General features: G+C 43.5%; 1 protein-coding gene and 1 long non-coding RNA gene across 4 annotated transcripts; one reads left to right on the top strand and one right to left on the bottom strand.

Annotated features, from left to right (window-relative positions):
- Positions 1-318: 318 nt before the first annotated feature.
- LOC132690459 (uncharacterized) lies at positions 319-1,260 on the top strand. The gene is made up of 2 exons (XR_009615411.2): positions 319-407; positions 1,222-1,260. It is a non-coding gene; the product is annotated as an uncharacterized LOC132690459 (long non-coding RNA).
- NUDT19 (nudix hydrolase 19) lies at positions 834-10,417 on the bottom strand. 3 transcript variants are annotated; one of them, XM_078438533.2, is made up of 3 exons: positions 9,451-10,405; positions 9,010-9,064; positions 834-2,109 (listed from the first exon to the last, which is right to left on the bottom strand). In XM_078438533.2, exons 1-3 carry the CDS (start codon positions 10,150-10,152, stop codon positions 1,904-1,906), a joined length of 963 nt encoding a protein of 320 aa, XP_078294659.1. In that variant the 5' UTR covers positions 10,153-10,405; the 3' UTR covers positions 834-1,903. The 3 variants fall into 3 exon arrangements, with proteins under 3 accessions (XP_078294659.1, XP_060506878.2, XP_060506879.1); XM_060650895.3 differs by lacking the exon at positions 9,010-9,064 and adding an exon at positions 3,498-3,705 and having other exon boundaries at positions 9,451-10,312; XM_060650896.3 differs by lacking the exon at positions 834-2,109 and adding an exon at positions 3,567-3,705 and having other exon boundaries at positions 9,451-10,417.
- Positions 10,418-19,999: the final 9,582 nt, after the last annotated feature.

Here is a 19,999-nt window from a genome sequence, read left to right on the forward strand (position 1 = left end):
TGTGGTTTCCTCGGCGACTGGAATCCCCAGACGCAGTGGGCAGAACTGTTAGCTCTCCTGCTTTTGGCGATAGGTAATAGATGTCACTTGCTTAACAGAGAATCAGGCGCCATTCAGCTGTGGCGCTCATCAGCTGTGTGGATCTGTCCCCAGTTTTCTAACTGGCAAAATAATGGTGTTCACGGAGTTCTCTTCCAGCTACATTCTGGTTCCTGTGAAAGAATATGATGCCCAAAGCCCAAGTGAGTAAGGAGGACTTTTGTAGGTGCAGGAGCCGGGGGAATGCTAACAGTATATGGTTCTCACAGTTTACATGTTGGAAACATTCACTGAAGAAAGACTTTCCTTTCGATCAGAGATTCTCAACCTTGGCCAGATGATTGCTGTGGACAGCTGTCCTATTTATGGTAGGATATTTAGCCGCATCCCCGGCCTCTTCCCACTAGACGGTAGTAGCATCTCACTCTCAGTTGTGACCACCAAAAATGTTTCCAGATACGGCCAAATGTCTCCTGAAGGGCAAAAGTGGCCTCCCTGGATGGAGAACCACTTATCTAGATGGTTTCCTCTAGTCAAGGTCAAGTAATACAGGGGCACCTGGGTGGCTCAGTTGGTTAAGTGTCTGAGTTTGACTCAGGTCATGATCTCTAAGTCTGTGAGTTCAAACCCCGCATCGGGCTCTGTGCTGACAGCTCAGAGCCTGGAGCCTGCTTCCGATTCTGTGTCTCCCTCTTTCTCTCTCTCTGCCCCTCCGCGGCATCATGCTCTGTTTCTCTCTCTCTCAAAAATAAATAAAATGTTAACAAAAAAAGATTAAGTAATACACACATACCTTATTGATCAATACCACTATTTTATAGGTAGGAAAAATAAGACATTTCATGAAAAATAAAGTCCATCATATGATACATAATATAGTCAAAGATCTGAAACAGAATTAGTGTCTTCACCATTTCACATTTTTAATCAACAAACATTATTCCTCTTAAGAGGAGGTGAAAAATGACCCATATTAAAAACCATTGAAAATAAGCATCATTAATAAAACACCATTAAATGATGAATAGTTCTACATCTCTTTAATCTCTGTATTTATTAGCTACTGCTCCCCAGAGTAAAAATAAATATGGTTTTTGTTATGGCTTCATCCTTCTTTAAAATGGGAACTAAAAGGTTTCCAATTTGGTAGGCCTAATCACTAATGCCTTTTGTATCAAACAGATTTGTGTGTTAATCATCAAGCTAAAGACATAACAAGAAAATAACATCACCTGAGTGTCATCTCAGTGTGCTATTCACATGTAATCAGACTCCCTTCAACTAATCTCACCGGCAAGTCTAAGGAATTCATGGCTGCACCTCCTCAGCACGTCAAGGAAAGCGCTAATGCAGTGGACAGTTAAAAGACAACGGCAGTAGAACATCTTATTTAAACTTTTGTTAATAAAATAATACAGAAGTGGATGGGTGCCTGGGTGGTTCAGTTAGTTGGTTAAGTATCTTGATTTCGGTTTGTGAGTTCAAGCCCCATGTCAGGCTCTGCGATGACAGCACGGAGCCTGCTTGGGATTCTCTCTCTCCACTCCTCCCCTGTTGGCTCTCTCTCAAAAGTAAGTAAATAAAACAATAATTCAGAAGTGGAAACCCTTGTGAGGTTTTCTTCTCCCCTCATTCCGGGAACAGGATTATTAATAATTAATTACATTTGTGTGATACCATGAGGTTTAAAGGATGAAATAAGCAAGAGAGCACTATATTATGCTTGAAATGTGTATTATACTATATCAGATTAGACTACTGGTACTAGATTGTACAAAGGTCCTTATGCTCCAAGCAAGTCCAGTCGACCTCCAGTATTCAGCAGGACAACTTCAAGCAAGCCAGCTTACAAACGAGCAGTCCTCTATAGATGGCTCTGACTTACTACGTAGGTCTTGGGATAAACATGTTTATGCTTTGACTGGACGGTCACGTGGACACTGTACACATGGCGGCTGTGTAACACCATTCGGTGAAATGTCTTGCCTTCCTTCATGATTTCTCCAGTCTTTTTTTCCGTGGACATAACATTCTCTACAAAGTCTGAATCTTCTAAGTACAGTTCATCTCCTGAAAAATAACATTTTGAGTCCACAAAGTGTTATTTTATAAAACATTCCAAAATATTAGTGACATGCACATCGGTATCGATCTATGTCATGTGTTTGGAACGGAGATAGGTGTTAAGTAAGTCCGATTTTATGAGCCTACCTCAATGTCTTTCTTGTGTTTTTAATACCCACACCCCCCAACTCCCCATTCCCCAGCCAAAAAGTTTCTTTGGGCACATAAGTATTTATGACTTGGTATTTTTCATCACGAATTATAACTTTTAGGCTAACCTGACTCTTTATCCTAGTTGGTATTAATATTGGCCTTGACATCCATACATTTTTGGGTTTCAATGTGAGCTGTTCTAATAATTTTAAGGTTAAATTACACAAATTATCATTTACACATCAAAACTGCTAAACCGTACGACTGTAGGATGAGTAACAACTGTTGTCGCTATTGTGAGAACTGAGCCAAGCAGCCATGAGCAGGTCACAAAGTCCCACCCACAAAACCATGGCGCCTGGGTGGCTCAGTCGGTTAAGTGTACGACCTCGGCTCGGGTCATGATCTCACCGTTCATGGGTTCAAGTCCTGTGTTGGGCTCTGTGCTGACAGTGCGGGGCCTGGAGCCTGCTTCGGATTCTGTGTCTCCCTTTCTCTCTACCCTCCCCTGCTCATGCTCTGCCTCTCTCTCTCTCTCTCTCTCTCTCTCAAAAATAAACATTAAAAAAAAATTTAAAAGGTAAACTGCCACAAAACCCCCACCTAGCACTTACCCAACAACAATCAACTGCCAACAAACTCCCTAATTCAAATAAGTTGACAATTTCTCCTAATCCAAGTTCTTTTAACAGAGCGTATTTGAAAACAAAAGTTTTCAACTTCATAACTCATTCTCAAAATTCAAAATTAAAGTGTAAAAAAGTGAAATAACATGAGAAAGAGTTTTGTAAACATCTAGGGAACATATTTAAATAAACGTATGTGTGTATACAAAATGACTTACTTAGAACTTTTGGTTATAATAAACACCATGGATATTTTATAGACTTGGACATTACTTAATAAACTGCTGTATTGTGTAAAACAGATGGTAATTCATGTCTCTGTGTTGCACAATACTGCCATACAGCCCAGTGCATTAAATGTGAATACTACAGTGCTGGGCACCTGGGTGGCTTTGGTTAAGTATCCAACTCTTGATTTCAGCTCAGGTTATGATCTCACAGTTCATGGGTTTGAGCCCCGCATCGGGCTCTGCACGGACAGTGTGGAGCCTACTTGGAATTCTGTCTCCTCTCTCTCTGCTCCTCCCCAGTTTGTATGCTCTCTCTCTCTCTCAAAAATAAGTAAACTTAAAAAAAAAAAAAGAAGAAGAAGAACACTGTGCTTCACTGACTTACCTGGTAAAAGCTGGAGCATTGCATCAGCAGTTAAAAATGTGATCGGCAGCCATCTTTCCATCTCTTCCAATGCACCATCCAAACAAAATTTGTGCAAGTCAGAGAGAGAGGCAAAGTTTCCAAGCCTTCTTATTTCGTAGAACTGTGGGGGTGCTAACCAAATTTTTTTCGATATGAAACTCTCAGTTGCCTCTGATGGAGATGACCACTGTGGAAGACAATGGCCAGGGTTTTAAGGTTTATTCCAGAGGCAATGGAAGATTTGAAATCATTAGATCAGTACCCAAATCTAACTGACGTCGTACAATTAATGTATTAATGTGCCTTGCTAGAATCCTCTAAGACAACATGAAAAGATTTGGTTAATGAAATGTGGGCTGACCCTCCACCCTCACAAGAGGTTGGTTAATGGGACGCTGATCCTAAGGACCAATAAATCAACTAGGATAGATCACCAAGCATTGACTTGGGTGGGGGGGGGGGGGTGTTCAGCAGAGAAGGCAGAAGATGCAAGAAGGCAAGCTGGTTCTGGTCACTCCCAGGGGAAAAAGAAGCCTGTCCGGTGTTAATTCATGAAAGCAGATTGAGAATTCAGTGCCCATTCATTCCACCCACAAACGGGTGCGTTGGGTAGGCCCTGGGGAGGTGGTGAACAAGACAAAGCTCTCTCAGGCCCTATGGGGCCTTCAGCAATCAGAAAGTAGCATGACAAGTTCACATGTTATGATGGGGTAAAGAGGAACAAAAGGAGCTTTCAGGAAGGTCAGGAGGCATGACTCAGCCTATCGTTCCAGGAATGTAATAACAGCAGAGTATCAGGGCGCCTGGGTGGCTCAGTCAGTTGAGCATCTGACTCTTGATTTCTGCTCAGGTCTTGATCTCATAGTCAGTGGGACTGAGCCCCATGTTGTGCTCTATGCTGAGAGCGTGGAGCCTGCTTGAGATTCTCGCTCTCCCTCTCAAAATAAATAAACTTAAAAACTAATAATAACAGCACAGTACCAACCAGACAGCATTTGCCCATTTAACTTAAATGACCTGACTGCTGTGACCTTTCCTCCTTCCCAAGCCTTACTTCCATACACATTTTGATAAAAGGAGTTGATTCAGCGAATATGAAATAACCCCAAAGGGGTCTTTCTTTAACTGACTGACTAAATATCCATTTACACTAATGGAAACTGATTCTCATGCCTAATCTAGGAAATTGAAATCGATTTCTGCCACGGATAACCATAGGCCAAAGGTGTAAAAGCTTGTACGTGCCTAAACTTCCCCCTGAGGAATGCTTATGGTTAATCTATGGGACCAAACAATCTATTTATAAGAAGCACCTCGGGCTATTCTCAACTTGCCAAGGCTGCATTTTGGAAAACAATGCTCGGGCCTCAAAGGACCACCCACTCTGTAAGTTATTTACATAGAACTCTCTTTGATCAATTCCACATGAGTTCAGTGATTAACAATCAAGATGAAGAGCTAAACAATAGGTACAACTCACTTAATTCAACCTATTCAGGTTAGTCCAGACCATAGGTTAAGAGAGCTTATCATTTATTGGTTACTTGTTACTTGTAATGCACTGCTCACAAAACCTTTGACACCTTAGGCCAGATAATTATTTGTTGTGGGTGACTGTCTTGTACCCTAAAGGATGGTCAGAAGCATCCTTGAGCTCTACCCAGTAGAAGCCAGTAGAACTACCCAAATTAGGAAAATCAAACACATCTCCAGACATTGCCAAATGTATCTAGGGGTGGGTGGGTGAATCATCCCCTGTTGAGAATCACCAGCCTTGACTAGGTTAAGAACTGCTGCTTATTGAAATCTTTCCAGGGGCGCCTGGGTGGTTCAGTCGATTGAGCATCTGACTCTTGACTTTAGTTCAGGTCATGATCGCAGCAGGGTCAGGCGATCGAGCTCTGCATCAGGTTCTGCACTGAGCATAGAGCCAGCTTAAGATTCTCTCTTTCCCTCTGCCCTTCTCCCCAACTCATGTGCTCACTCTTTCTTTCTGTCCCTCTAAAATTAAAAAAAATAAAAAATCTCCTCTTCCAGCCATGAGTGCTAGAATTACCTTTCTCCAACATGATATAAACAATAGAGAAGTGGACAAAATCTATGAATCGATCATTTTCAGACATTGAAAAATGCAGAATTGTAATTTGTGAGAAAAGAAAAACAAATGAGGTGAACTCTACCATTGCCAAGATTCTCTGCCTAAAGGTAATTGTCAGACCACAGCAAAGGAAAGAGAACCTAACCTATACCATTCTCACTGACTTACTGAGGAGACAGAGAACAGAGTTTGGAAAGGCCCATACAGGCTAGAATATGGAAGACATGGTACCTGAGAGGAGGGATCTATATAGAGTAGAGCTCCTAAGATCTGTATAGGATGCCCTTAGTCTTTGCGAAACACTAATCTATGCCAGCATAAGATGAAACCACATGACGTTGGAAAACATGCTTTCTAAGAAAAGAAAAGTTACTTGGGGGCTTTAAGACTAATAATTTCTAGGACTCACCTAGGGCCAGGAAAAACTTCCTCCAACCACAGTGGAGAGAACTTGTTGAATATAAGGGGCATTCAGCAGAAGGGTCTCAGTAGAAGTGCAGCTGATAGAATATAGGCTATCATGGAACTACTCTAAAACCACTTTTAAAAAAGAGGTGCTTGGGTGGCTTAGTTGGTTAACCGTCCAACTCTTGATTTCGGCTCAGGTCATGATCTCACGGTTCATGAGTTCGAGCCCCACATCGAGCTCTGCCCACTGACAGCCCAGAGCCTGTCTGGGATTCTCTCTCTCTCCTCCTCTCTCTCCAAACAGAAACTTAAAAAAAAAAAAAAAAAAAATCTCAAGAAGATCAAGTTAATTTGCAATAACTTAACTTCCTGCCAGGAAAAGTTCAACAATCTTTAAAGGAACATAACAAAATCCAGTACTCATAAAAATCACAATATCCAACATCCAATAAAAAATTGCAAGACCCATGACAGGATAGCAGGAAAATGTGACCCCTAACTAGAAGACAAATTGGTCCATGGACACTACAGAGATGATGGAATTAGTAGAAAGGGGCATTAAAACCACTGTTGTAAGTATGTTCCATTGACTCAAAGACATAAAGGAAAATATGAACAGGATAAGAGAAATAGAAAATATTTTTAAACTAAATGGAACTTCTAAAAATGAAAAGTATCTGAAATGAAAAACACACAGGATGCTATTTACAGCAAGTTAGATGCTACATAAGAAAAGAGAAAAAGAACTTGAAAATGTAGCAGTAGAATCTATTCAAGATAAAGCACAGAGATAAAATACTTGAAACAAAATGAACAAGTTACCAGTTACATTCTCAAGTAGTCCAACATAAATGTAATTGGAGTCCCAGAAAAGAGGGGGAGGTGAAAAATATCTGAAGAAACAAATAACAAAAAGAAAACCATGCACATTGTAATCAAATTGATGAACACCAATGACTAAGAGGAAATATTTAAAGTAGCCACAAACACAAAACAAAACACATTAGGCACAGAGGACCAAAGAGTTAAAAGCAGATTTCTCATCATAAATTATACAAACCAGAAAATACCAAAGCAACATCTTTAAGCACTGAGAGAAACAAACAAACAAACAAATATGTTAACTTGGAATTCTATACCCAGCCAAAATATCTTTCAAACAAATGGAGGCAAAATAAAGTATTTTTCAGGTAAACAAAATTTACAAGATTCATTGTCAGAAGATCTGAAATACAACACATATTAGAGGATGTTTTTTGGGCCAAAAGAAACCAGGTGTAGATTTTAATCTGCACAAAGGTATGAAGAGCAGTAATAATGGTAAATATGCAGGTAAACATAAAAGACATTTTCTACTCATTGTTGCAGTCTTTCAAAGATTGACTGTTTAGGGCAAATTAATCAATGCACTATAGAGTTCATAATAATAATAAAAGTCAAATGTATGACAACAATAGCTATTGGACATGAGGGGAGAAATGTAGGTATACTGTTGTCAGGTTCCAACATGATACATGATGAAAGCTATGTATTGCAAACCCTAGAGTAACCACAAAGAAGTATAATTAGTAAGTCAATAATGGAGGTAAAATAGAGTCCTTAAAATACTCAAATAATACAAAAGGAGTCAGGAAAAGAAAAACACGCAAAGAATAGATAGGACAGATAACAAACTAAAAGATGGTAGATTTGAATTAAATATAAATATTTAAATATATAAACATATATAAATATAAATGATCTAAACACTCCAGCTAAAAGGCAGAAATTATACTACTGATAAGAAAAGGAAGACTATGTGCTGCCTACAAGAAACATACTTTATTTTTATTCAAAAAATTTTTTTAATGTTTATTTATTTTTGAGAGAGAGAGAGAGAGAGAGTGTGTGAGCAGGGGAGGGGCAGACACACACACACACACACACACACACACACACACACACACACACAGAATCTGAAGCAGGCTCCAGGCTCTGAGCTGTCAGCACAGAGCCCAATGCAGGGCTCGAACTCACGAACCATGAGGTCAAGACCTGAGCCTAAGTCAGATGCCTAACTGCCAGATGCCCCAAAGGGTATTTCATAATAACCAAACGGTCAATCCATCAAGCTTTAACAGTCCTATATGTTTCGGCAGCACCTTACAAGGAAGCTTCAAAATACCTGAAGCAAAACCTGATAGAGAAAAAGACAAATTCACAATTTCTCATTAAAAATGTCAGCATTCCTGGGATGCACCTGGTTGGCTCAGTCTGTAGGGCATGCGACTCTTGGTCTCAAGGTTGTGAGTACAAGCACCCTGTTGGGTATGAAGATTACTTAAAAGAAAACAAATCTGAAAAAAAAAATGTCAGCATTCCTGTCAGTATCTGATGGAACAAGAAAACACTATGGAAGAGCTGAAAGACACTACCAACAAATTTAACCTAATTGCCATTTTTCCAAACTCTCCAGCAAGCACAGAACATATTATTCTTTTTAGGTGCAAAAGGAACAATCACCAAGATAGACCATATTTGTGGCCATAGAAAAAGCCTCAATAAATTTAAGACTGAAATCATATAAAGTATGTTCTCTGAGGACATAATTATACTGCATGAAATGGAGTGGGCATGAAATGAGTTAATGCAGGGAACGTGCTCAGGAAGGAGCCTGGGACCTGAACAGCACTGCACAACTCCTGGGATCTCCCCAAGGGCTCTCTTGGAGGGAAGCACCTGAGAAGCAGAGTCAAGGCCTCTTGAAGAAGCAGAGGAGCACTTCACCAAGGTCCTGGCTTTGGCCTGCAGGGTTGAGAGTGGGGCTACCTGGTTGCCTTGCTCGCTCAGTCACTTATCGGCTGTATGGCTCTGAGGAAGCTACGGACAGTCCCGACTTTGGTTCTACTTACAATTTTGCAATTCTAGGATGCTGCAAAAACCATACACATTCAAGCAGCAAAGTTACTTTTGAATTTTGACGTCTTCCCGCAGCTAGGTACTCACCACTGGTAGTGCCGGGCAGCAGCAATGAGCAAGCTCCCAAGTGAGTCGTGTGATCCTGAAGGTAAACAACTGATGATACCCTTGCGCTCATTCTGTACCATTACCACCTTTGTTGCCCACTTTCAGCATTCAATAAATTACATGAGATATTCAACACTTTGTTATAAAATAGGCTTTATGTTAGTTGATTCTGCCCAATTGTAGGCTAATGTTAGTGTTCTGAGCACGTTTAAGGTAGGTCAGGCTAAGAGGTTAGGTAGGTTAGGTCCCGGGGTTGTAACCCCATCACAGATGGGGGGGGGGGGGCGGGGGCGGGGGGAAGACCTGTAATTAGCCCCCGTGCTGGGCTTATAGGGAAGTTCCAGATAGGCCTGGGCTGCTGGCGGAGGGCCCTGATTCTCAAGTTCCTGTGAGTCCCTACGCCGGCGCCGCAGGCCCTACCTGGCAGCTCACCACCTCGGTCAAGTCCGGGTAGACGGGCGGCGGCTCCCGCAGGCAGCACAAGAAGAAGGCGGTGCTGAAGCGGCGGCCACCCGAGCGCGTGAACGGCGTGAGCCAGCCGCCCCAGTCGTGCAGCGCCCAGATGTCGGGCGTGCAGTCGAGGTGCGCACACAGGCTCAGGAAGTGGCGCGGGTCGCGGCGGACGCGGTCACGCCAGGCGTCCAGGCCCGGCGGCGGCGCGAGGGCGCGTGCGGGCTCGGCCGCCGTGGGCAGGGCGGCCCGCGGCCGCAGCAGCAGCACGCCCGCCTCCTCGAAGGCCTCGCGGATGGCACAGATGCGGAAGGCTACGTCATCCGGCAGCGCCGCGCCGTCCTCGTCGGCGGCGTCGGGCAGCCCCGGGAAGGAGGCTGGCCGCGACAGTGGCGGGCCCAGGCCGAAACGCGGCGGCCCGTGGTGCGGCGCGAAGAGGCGCAGCCAGTCGGGCGAGTGGTCTGCCTTGTCCAGCACGCCCCCCGGGAAGACGTGCGCCCCGGGCAAGAAGCCTTGGCTCTCGGAGCGCTGCAGCAGCAGCAGCCGAAAGCCCTCGGCGGGCGGCGGGGGCGGCGACGGGGCGGCGGGGCCCGGGCGCGCCCAGCCCGCGGCCAGCACCATGGTGGCTGCCCGTCGCCAGCTGCTGGCGCCCGGCCGCAGGGAGCCGTTCATGGCGGGCGGCGGCGTGAGGCTTCCGGGCTCTGGGTTCTGGCGCGGCGGGAGCTCCCGGGCGCCGTTCCTACCGCCCCCAGAGGTCTTCTGGGCTTGGGGACCCAGGCCCGTGTCATATATGGCGAGCTCGAGGCGGGGCGCGCGCGGTGGGCGCCGGGTGAATTCTGGCTGTTAGGCCTACACCCGCGTCGGCCTGTGGGAGGAGCGTGGCGCCGGGGAGGGCTTGCACATGCCTGGAGTGCCTTAGTTCCCAGCCGGGTCACTGGCAGGACTAGGACTGTCACTGTCCCCGGCGAGGGATTGTTCACAGCCTCCTGACAGGAGGGCCTGCCTGCCTCATCTTTCCCACCCAGGACACTCGGACCGAGAGCAGAAATGCCTAGGGGCATACATGACCTGCCACGTTAAAACGTGATGCAGTATTTTCACCAGGCCAGGTGACACCTAGCCCACCAAACCCCGAGAACTAGGACTTATCCTTAAACCACCGGTCGACACGGAAGTATGTTGTCTTTGACAGCGAAGGAGACCTGAAGGGTAGATCTCTGAGCTTTGCAGGCTCACATGACTCCACCAATGAAAAACTGATGGATGAACCAGATGCCAAATTATGGGTTCCCCACCGCACGTCCTGGACGTGAAAGGCACTCTTGCCCCCGGGTAATTTGTCTTGTGATCTGGAAGCCTTTTATTGTCAGGGCACCTGGGACCACCTTAAGCCCTTTAGGTCATTGGATGATTTCCACTTTCATGAGAGATGCTTAATCCAGGCCTAGGGATAGGAATTTCTCTCCACTTCATTTTCTTAGTGGCTGTAATACTCCCATGTCCAAGAGAAACATTCCTGTTTCTTAGAGCCTGTTTAAATCTGAATCTTCTCTTTTCGATTCCTTGTCACGTGCCAACAGCTTCTCCCACGATTGCTATTACACCTGATCACACATTTGTTACATTTGGGGATGAAACAGAGACTGTTCTTTTGGTGGGCCTCATTTAAGAACTGTCATTTTAATGTGGGTTATTTTGTGGGGGAGGATCTGGACATGGCACTGTCGGTTTTTAGGGGGTTTTTTTAAATTAAAAAATATAGGGGTTTTTGGTTTTTTGTGTTTTTGTTTTTTATTGGAAGTATGCTCCACGCCCAACATGGGGCTTGAACTCACAACCCTAAGATCAAGAGTAGCATGCTCTACTGATGGAGCCAGCCAGACACTCCTAGAATGGTTTTTCTTAGCATCGTTTTCTACAGGTACGACTCCCTGTGTACTGACTGCATCCTAGAAACAAACAAACAAAAAAATGGGACCACACACGGAGGAAAGTACAGGTGGAAGCCAAAGAAGGACACACGTCCCACTTGGAGGGCCAACCAACTTTCATCTACCTTGAGTCTGCAGAATCCACAGTTGGAGAACCCTTTCCTGAACTGCTTCGCAAATGCATGTGGCTCTCTGCACTGGGACAATCATTTCAGAACCCGTTGTAGCATCTGGAGTGGTACCCGGGAGCCTGTATTTTAACAGTTCCTGACGCTGCAGGTGGTTCTAGTGCTGTGAGCCATAGGAAGCTCTGAAAGGTGGTGACATGATCAAGTTCATATCTTCAAGTTTGTGACACCAGCATGGTGACTCAATTGGATGGAGCTGGACTGGAGACCCATGGGGTATGCTAGGCAAGAAATTATGAAGGCCTAAACTAGGAGAGTGGCTGTGGAGAGAGGGTAAGGAGGGAGAAGGGAATGATTTACAGAGTATTGAGGGGGTAGACTTGATGTAATATGGTAATTGGTTGAATGCAGAGCAGGGGACAGGAAGGAGTTAAGGTCTAGCTTGGGAGATTGAAGTAATAGTTATTCAACCCTAGAGGCAGTAATTAATAGTGATATTATTAAGCACCTACTGTGTGTGAGGCTCTGGGAATTTTGTAAGTATTCGCTGCGTAATCCTCACAAAACCTTCTAAGGTGGAAATAGCCGTTGCCATTTCACAGAAGAGAAACTATTCACGGAGGGGTTAAGTCTCTTAAGAAAGGACATGCTATTCTCTTCGCGGTAAAATAACACCATCGTTTTGTAGATAAAAATGTTAATTTGGGGGGCACCTGGGTGACTCAATCGGTTGAGTGTCTGACTCTCGATTTTGGCTCAGGTCATGGTCTCACGCTTTGTGGGATCGAGCCCCACATCAGGCTCTGCGCTGACAGTGCAGAGCCTGCTTGGGATTCTCTCTCTCTCTCTCTCTCTCTCTCTCTCTGCCCCTCCCCAGCTTGCTCACACTTGCTTGAGCTCTTTCTCTTTCTCTCTCAAAATAAATAAGTAAACTTTAAAAAAATGTTTATTTTGAGATCAGCTTGTTTTCCCAAAGGCTGCTTACTCCTAAGTGAGATGATCAAGTTCTACAGTACATAGCAAAGTGGCATCCTTGGGTTGGATCTTAACCAATGCAGAACAGGCTCCAGAACTGCATGCTGCCATTTTGGTCTTATTCAGGAGGCTCTGTGACAATGCAATACCAGTTTATGTGTGTATCCACAGATCACATCCTATAACCTATTATCTGCACTGTTCTAATGTTCTCTGCTCAGAGGAAAAATTACAGATCTATTAATCTACTGCTATTAACAAACGCCTCTGAAACTTTGTGGCTTAAAATGACAAACATTACCTCACAGTTTCTGTGGATCAGGAGTTTGAGAACATTTTAGCTGGGTGGTTCTGACTCAGTATCTCCCATGAGACTGTGGTCAGCCTATCAGCCGGGGCTTGACTGGGCCTGAGCGATCCATTTCCACAATGGCCCACTCATATCGCTATTGGCAGGAAGCTTCAGTTCCTCACCACACTGGCTTCTCCATTGAGCCACTTGAATGTCTTCGAAACTGGGCAGTTAACTTTCCCCAGAGAGAGTGACCCAAGAGAGAAGAAGGAGGAAGCCATGAATGCCTTTTATGATTTAGCCTCAGAAGTCACACTCCATTTCCAAGGTATCCTATTTTTACACTGGTCTGCTCTATTCAATGTGGGAGGGGACTACTCAAAAATACCAGGAGGCTGGAGATCATTGTGGGTCATCCTGGAGGCTGTAGTAACAGTGGACAAAAAATGAAACCATCTAAGCATTGGAAGAAAACAGGTAAATTCCTCTATAATCTTTGGGTCAAAATCTAAAAGCAGTAAGGGAAAAGATTGGTAACTTGACATATGCTTCTCTCCATATTTATAAACTTTATTATGACCAAAAACACTGTAAGAAAGTCTAAGATGGGGTGCCTGGGTAGCACAGTTGGTTAAGCATCTGAGTTCGGCTCAGGTCATGATCTCACAGTTAGTAAGTTCGAGCCCCACGTCGGACTCTGTGCTGACAGCTCAGAGCCTGGTGCCTGCTTCGGATTCTGTGTCTCCCTCTCTCTCTGCCCCTCCCCTACTCACACTCTATTTCTCTCTCTCTCTCTCTCTCTCTCTCTCTCTCTCAAAAATAAACATTAAAAAAATTAAAAATGTCATTAAAAAAATAAAGTCTAAGACATAATAAAATGGAAAAATTATCTGTAATGTCTGTCACAAAGGATTAAGAGTTAGGAAAAAATGGAGAAGAAAAAACCTCTAATTATATAGAAAAATGGGCAAGAAAAAACAGTTTGGAGTAATTTAAGGTCACACATCCAGCAAGTGTTGGAAACTGTCTCCAAACCTATTGGCATGTTCTCAGAGTGTCCTGCCCAGCCCTGTCCTGCCAGGGGCATAATGCCAGCTGCTCCAGGCCTAACAGTAAGTGCCCACGGTCATTCCCTAGTAGCACCAGCAGTTACAATGGGCCACTTGGTCACGAGAGAGCGAGTCACTTTGTTTATGAGTCAGTTGCTTACTTCACAGTTCAGGACAGTTGACTCTTCATTCTGATGTTCTTCCGGTCCTCCCCAGCTTTATTTACAATGAAAAAATCCCTCATTGGATTTATTAGAACATGTGAAACCTTGAAAATAAATAAAAACTTTCCAAACATGTCCTGCCTCTTACCTATAGCTCCCTGTAGTCTTTTAGTTCACTATCAAGTTCAGCAAGCCCCAATTCACTTGAGTCATCCACTATTTATCAGGTTTTTCCGTTAAAAAGGGAAGCAAGGAAGAGAACTTTGGGGCTAGCCACGGAGAGATAATTTCAACTTGGACGGTCAACGGTAGCAGGAAAGCACATTCAGCCTTCCTAGAAGTCAAGGCACGTCACCAGGGTTAAACAAAACCCACCTGTGATTGACCAGTAACATCCTGTGCGCCACGAATCGCCAGATAAAAATTATTTCTCAAACTTTTTTTTTTTTTTTTTTGAGAAGGATTTTAAAAAGGTTCACAGCATTGTTTTCTCAAACATGAATGGATTCCGGGGCACCTGGGTGACTCGGTTGGTTACGCGTCTGACTTCATCTCAGGTCATGATCTCATGGTCTGTGAGTTTGAGCCCCGCGTCGGGCTCTATGCTGTCAGTTCAGAGCCTGGAGCCTGCTTCGGATTCCATCTCTCTCTCTCTCTCTCTCTCTGCCCCTCCCCCACTCACATTCTGTCTCTCAAAATATGAACAAACGTTAAAAAAATGAATGGATTCCATTTATGTGACATTCTGGAAAAGGCAAAACTGAAGGGACAGAAGTGAGATCAGTGGTTGCCAGAGCCTGGGGCTGAAGGAAAGGACTGACTAGTAAGGCATGGGGGGGGGCCATGAAGACTGCCATCTTGCTGCTTGCGGTGGTGGTTACCTGATTGCACAGCTTTGTCAAAACCCAAAACTCATCTGAGAAGGGAGAATGTGACCATATTTAACTTGTACCTCAAAAAGTTTGGCTTTAAAAATTCATAGATTCCAACTTCCAGAGAAACCATCTGTACTTGACCTTTTTGTTACATACCTTTTCTCATTTTGACAAGTATATCTAAATTTGACTTTCAGATGGGTTTTTAGATTTTACCTGAGTTACAGAAAGTTAAATGTTTTCATATAGTTTGTTTTCATATAGCTTCTTTCCCCCAATTATCCAATTTCAGGACTTCTAAAGTAGTTTGATAAATAATAACAGCAGTGGCAGCCAACATTTATTGAGTCTTGTGCCCGGAGAAAGTCTTATCTTGATATCCTTATGAAGTATATATGCCTTATTATTACTCCCATTGCAAAGATTAAGTAAATTGAGGTAAGAGAGATTTAAGAACTTCAATGAGATCTGATCTGGACTCAGGTGTACTTTTTTCCATTGTTGGTACTTTTTTTTTTAACATTTATTTATTTTTGAGAGACAGAGACAGGGCATGAGTGGGGGAGAGGCAGAGAGAGGGGGAGACACAGAATCGGAAGCAGGCTCCACGCTCTGAGCTGTCTGCACAGAGCCCAACTCGGGACTCGAACTCACGAACCGTGAGATCATCACCTGAGCCGAAGTTGGACGCTGAACGAACTGAGCCACCCAGGCGCCCCCCACTGTTGGTACTCTTAACCTCAACGCTATAGTGTCTTGACACTGCAATTCAAAACATACTTGATTCCCTGGGGTAGGATTCCAAAAGAGTTTTGCTTTGTTTTTAGGGGGGAAGGTTCTGAAATTGTTTCTCATTGTAGTTTGAGACCCTAACTGTTAAGATTTATATTTTAATAACAACAATATGTTCCAGCAGATAAGAGCATTCAAAATTTTATTGTAAAAACAATATAACATTAAATTATTGAAAAAAAAAACACCATTCATAATCTCAACACCTTCACGAATAGTTTCATTTTTATTTCCTTGCAGATTTTCTCTATATGCCTCACACATATGCCTAACATGTCCATACGGACAGGGGACACTCACTTTGCTTTCTGGCAACAGCGAATGGACTCTTCAAAATCATTTCGACCAATGGGGGCTTTCATTTGGCTTCTTTACCTTTGTCACATCAGCCTAGGTTATAAACCTAAACGCCAACCAACAAGGCTGGCCAAGAGCTCAGAGGAGTGCCGTGGAGTGCCAACTGTACAGAAGCAGTTGGAAATTTATAATTCTGGAGTATTTCTGCATATCTCTTTATATGTAATGAAATCTGTGAAGGGTAAGAATGTTGATCAGGGCATTCACTTCAAATGTGCATAAAAAAGATTAAGAATATATATATATTTTTAAAATCATAAAAGTTGATAGCTGAATCATTTGAGGGTGCCTATTTTTTTAAATACTCTTCTTAACGTTTATTCACCTTTTGAGAGGTGGAGACAGTGTGAGCAGGGCAGGGGTAGAGAGAGAGGGAGACACAGGATCGGAAGCAGGCTCCAGGCTCTGAGCTGTCAGCACTGAGCCCGATGTGGGGCTTGAACTCACGAACCGTGAGATCGTGACCTGAGCCGAAGTCAGACGCTTAACTGACTGAGCCACCCAAGCACCCCTTGAAGGTTCCTTTAATGACTAAGTTATAAATGCTTCACATTACCTATTTTACTTAATTAACAATTTTCATTAGATCATCATTCAAACAGTTGACATGAAGCCTTTAATTCCACGTGGATCTGATGCCTCGTACAAAGCAACCCGTGCTGTGCTCACATTTCACATCAGGTGGCCAATGCAGTTACAGTGCTGAGGGCACCAGGTTACTTACAGAACAGGATTTTCCCAGCCTCCCTGATAAGTGACAGGGTTTCACATCTGTCACGTCGCAGAATCAGGTTAGGTGGCCTGACTGCTGGGTAAAACAAAGTGTTTAATATATAAATAACTAGGCTTTCTTGGACTCAGGCTTATAGTCGGAATTTAAATTCCGAATCTAATTTAAATAGTATACATAAGTAGCATTTACACGAATTTATTTTAAGTCCATCCACTAATCCTGATATGTACGAAAACAACAGTAAGCTCAGTTCATTCTGATTTTTAAAATGTCTAGGGAATTTTACCAACAGACTAATTTTAGAAAATAACCACCACACTGTGATATTTTGTTTCAATGTGTACCAAACCAACAACAACCCCAAATCCCCAAACAAAGCAACGCTTTCTTGTTGAACTTCATTCTGTTAAATGTTTTAAACTCTGGGAGGGACCTTTGCCACAATCAGCCAGGACTCCCCCAATTTCTCCATTGAGGGAACTGAGGCACAGGGAGGTCAGCGACTTATCTGAGGTACTTGGAGAGAGAGGCAGAGCCCCTGCCCATCACAGCTGGTCTGGCCTTGAGGGAGGAGGCAGTCCCCAAAGGAAGACAGAGGCCAGTCCGAGGCAGTCCCCAAAGGAAGACAGAGGCCAGTCCTTCAGTTCTTAGGCTGACATACGGGCTCACACTTTGGGGCTCGCACCTTGAACAAGCATTCATTACAGAAAGGACAGGTGCATCTGAAAAGCTAACGGCACAACTAAAAATGTATCCATGTGCAGGTTGCAAAGGAAAATGCAGCATTACCAGGATCCTCACGCAAACCCAAACTCTCTAACCAAAACTACTTGTCATTTGACATCATACATGTCTTACGTAGCTTACTGTAAACCTTGTAGGTAAACCTACTGTAAATCGTGCAGGTTATACTCTGAATTTTACTTGCCAAAAATATTTCCCTTGCAGCATTGAAAAGCCTAAGTTCTTAGAATACATAAGAATTTTCCAGGCATATTTTTTCTTTCCTACAAACATTCCTGTTTTTTTAAACTACTAACAATAGTTCAAAGTTTCTGTAAGTGCCATGACGTTCCATTTGTCTTTCTTCTCAGTCAGATAAAACTGTACTGTTTTCCCAAAAGAGAAGTCAGTGATATTTTCTCCTTACAGATATTTATCATAAACATTTAACTCTGGAAATAAAGATCTATCCTTTAACTTGTACCTGTAATTTGGGAAACTAGCTGTTTTTTGCCATAGTTTCTAGCACTGACCTCATCATGCATACCCTATATTAAACATCTTGAATTTGGGTTTTTTTTTTCCCCTACGCTTGTATCATGGTATGAAATACCAAATGTTTTTAGAAAATTAATGACTTTGATATCATACATCTAAATTGAATCAGGCTTCTATCAGAAAGCGATGCCTTGCATTATATACATAGAAACGAGAGCAGAGAGCTATAGTGAGAGCAGCCTATAGCTCAAACAGAAAGTGATTTTGCTTGCCTCACATAGCAAAAGTTCTAGTAGGCAATGTTTTAACTCCAAATAATACCAAATATTCCTAATGCTTAAAACTTCCAAACTCAGAATTGTTTAGGCTAACAGGTCCATTCAGCTTTTTTGTGTGTGCAGATGCAACATTTAATCACTGATTTCAGTGAGCAGAGGACTCTCGGAATTAGGTACATATCTGATTGCACATATAATTAAATACCCAAGGATCTGCCAAGTGAAAGGCCCACAGACCATGGCAAGAACAAAGAAATGTGTCCTAGTTGCTTTCTATGGATTACACAACGTCTGATGGATTTTGTTCTCCAATAGGTTCTGCCGAACAATTTTTTTTGTTGTTGTCATGAAGCAAAACAGTTTGGTGAGAACAGACGAGTTACTGTATTAGAAACAGAAGAATATACTTAGGGCATGGTTTTAAAGGATATTTTCCAACATTGGGTCACAGAATGCCCCAGCCTCCTCTTGTCTGGGAGAACTGAGAGTTTGGGGAAGGTAATAGAGATTCCATGTTGCCTGTGTGTATGGGAGGAGCGGGAGGGTACTTAGGGAACTTTTTGGGTTGTCTCTGAAGGTACCCTGAACCTTCAGATGCAAAAGAATTTGAGCTGGCCCCTATTCAGATGAGGCAGAAGGTGTTCCTTTTATTAGCTAAGGTCATAAAACTTTTAATCGGCTTAAGACCTCGTGGGTGTTTTAAAACCATTATCACAGACACGCACGCAAACAGATCCCATGCTTTCACCGTGAGGTGCTGGAATCTGTGTGCTCAGGAAGGGTGGGAGGAAGTTGGGCTGGGAGGCTGGCCCTTAGGACCGCCAAGGCTGCAATACTTGTATCTGCCCCTACTCCTTGGCCCTCCAAGCTGTCCTTGTGAAACTGTCAATTCCCTTCTCTGGTCCCCTTTCCCACCTTTAGGGTACAAAAGAAAAAAAAAAAATCCTTGTCAGTTTTCAGCCAAACCAAAGCCTTGGGTTTTATTCCAAATTACCCTTGGAGAGTTAAATGCGTGCGTTTTCTCAGCCTTATTTCCCCAACGATGTTCTCTCTGCACCACAGGCAGAGGTGGTGGCACTGCTCAGGTAAATTCCAGCCTGGGTCCCAGGGTTTTCCACATTCTTTATTGAGCGAAAGAAGCAGGGGCCACTCAGCTTCGTTCTGGTAGTTTATGCTATAACCTGCCTTTGAGAAGGTCTATTTTAATAATAGATGTAGATTTACTAACTTAAACATGTAAGTAAAGACCACTATGTTTGACTCATTGGCACGTATGGATTCGTGGCCAAATGTCCTTTACCAAAAAACCCAGCTTTGATAAGACAGAACAATGTTATATGGTTTTTCTTTCAAATGGTTATTGTTTTTAAAAAGCTGCTGAAATTCTGAGCCGAAGCTTTTGCACTCTAACCCAGTCTCAGGGCTAACTGGCTCAAACTGACATGAGACAGTGAGGTTTTCCCTCTCAGGGTCAGTGTGAGGGTCAGGGAGCTGTGCAGCTTCCTCCAGAGCCAGCTCTCCTACTGGCTAGCAGGCAAATTCCAAGGGATAGATAGGATTAAGGGCTCCAAAGAGGATTCTGCAGCCCTCCCCCAAAGGAGGATCAAACACTGGTCTAGTTTTGGAACAAAAAATAAACCCCAGCAAAGGAGAAAGTGCGTCTTTAAACAGCATGCGTCCCTTCCCAAAGCTCGTGCCCCTTCCAGGCTGGCTGGGGAGAGCCC

This window comes from Panthera onca, chromosome E2 (genome assembly GCF_046562875.1).
Source record: "Panthera onca isolate mPanOnc1 chromosome E2, mPanOnc1 haplotype 2, whole genome shotgun sequence".
Lineage (NCBI taxonomy): Eukaryota > Metazoa > Chordata > Mammalia > Carnivora > Felidae > Panthera > Panthera onca.

Excerpts from the sequence above, each read along its gene's own strand:
- NUDT19 (XM_060650895.3), bottom strand. The coding sequence starts at position 10,152 with ATGAACGGCTCCCTGCGGCCGGGCGCCAGCAGCTGGCGACGGGCAGCC. Across the intron at positions 3,706-9,450 it reads CCGAGGTGGTGAGCTGCCAG|TGGTCATCTCCATCAGAGGC; the intron begins GTAGGGCCTGCG and ends TGTCTTCCACAG. Across the intron at positions 2,110-3,497 it reads AATGCTCCAGCTTTTACCAG|GAGATGAACTGTACTTAGAA; the intron begins GTAAGTCAGTGA and ends GTTATTTTTCAG.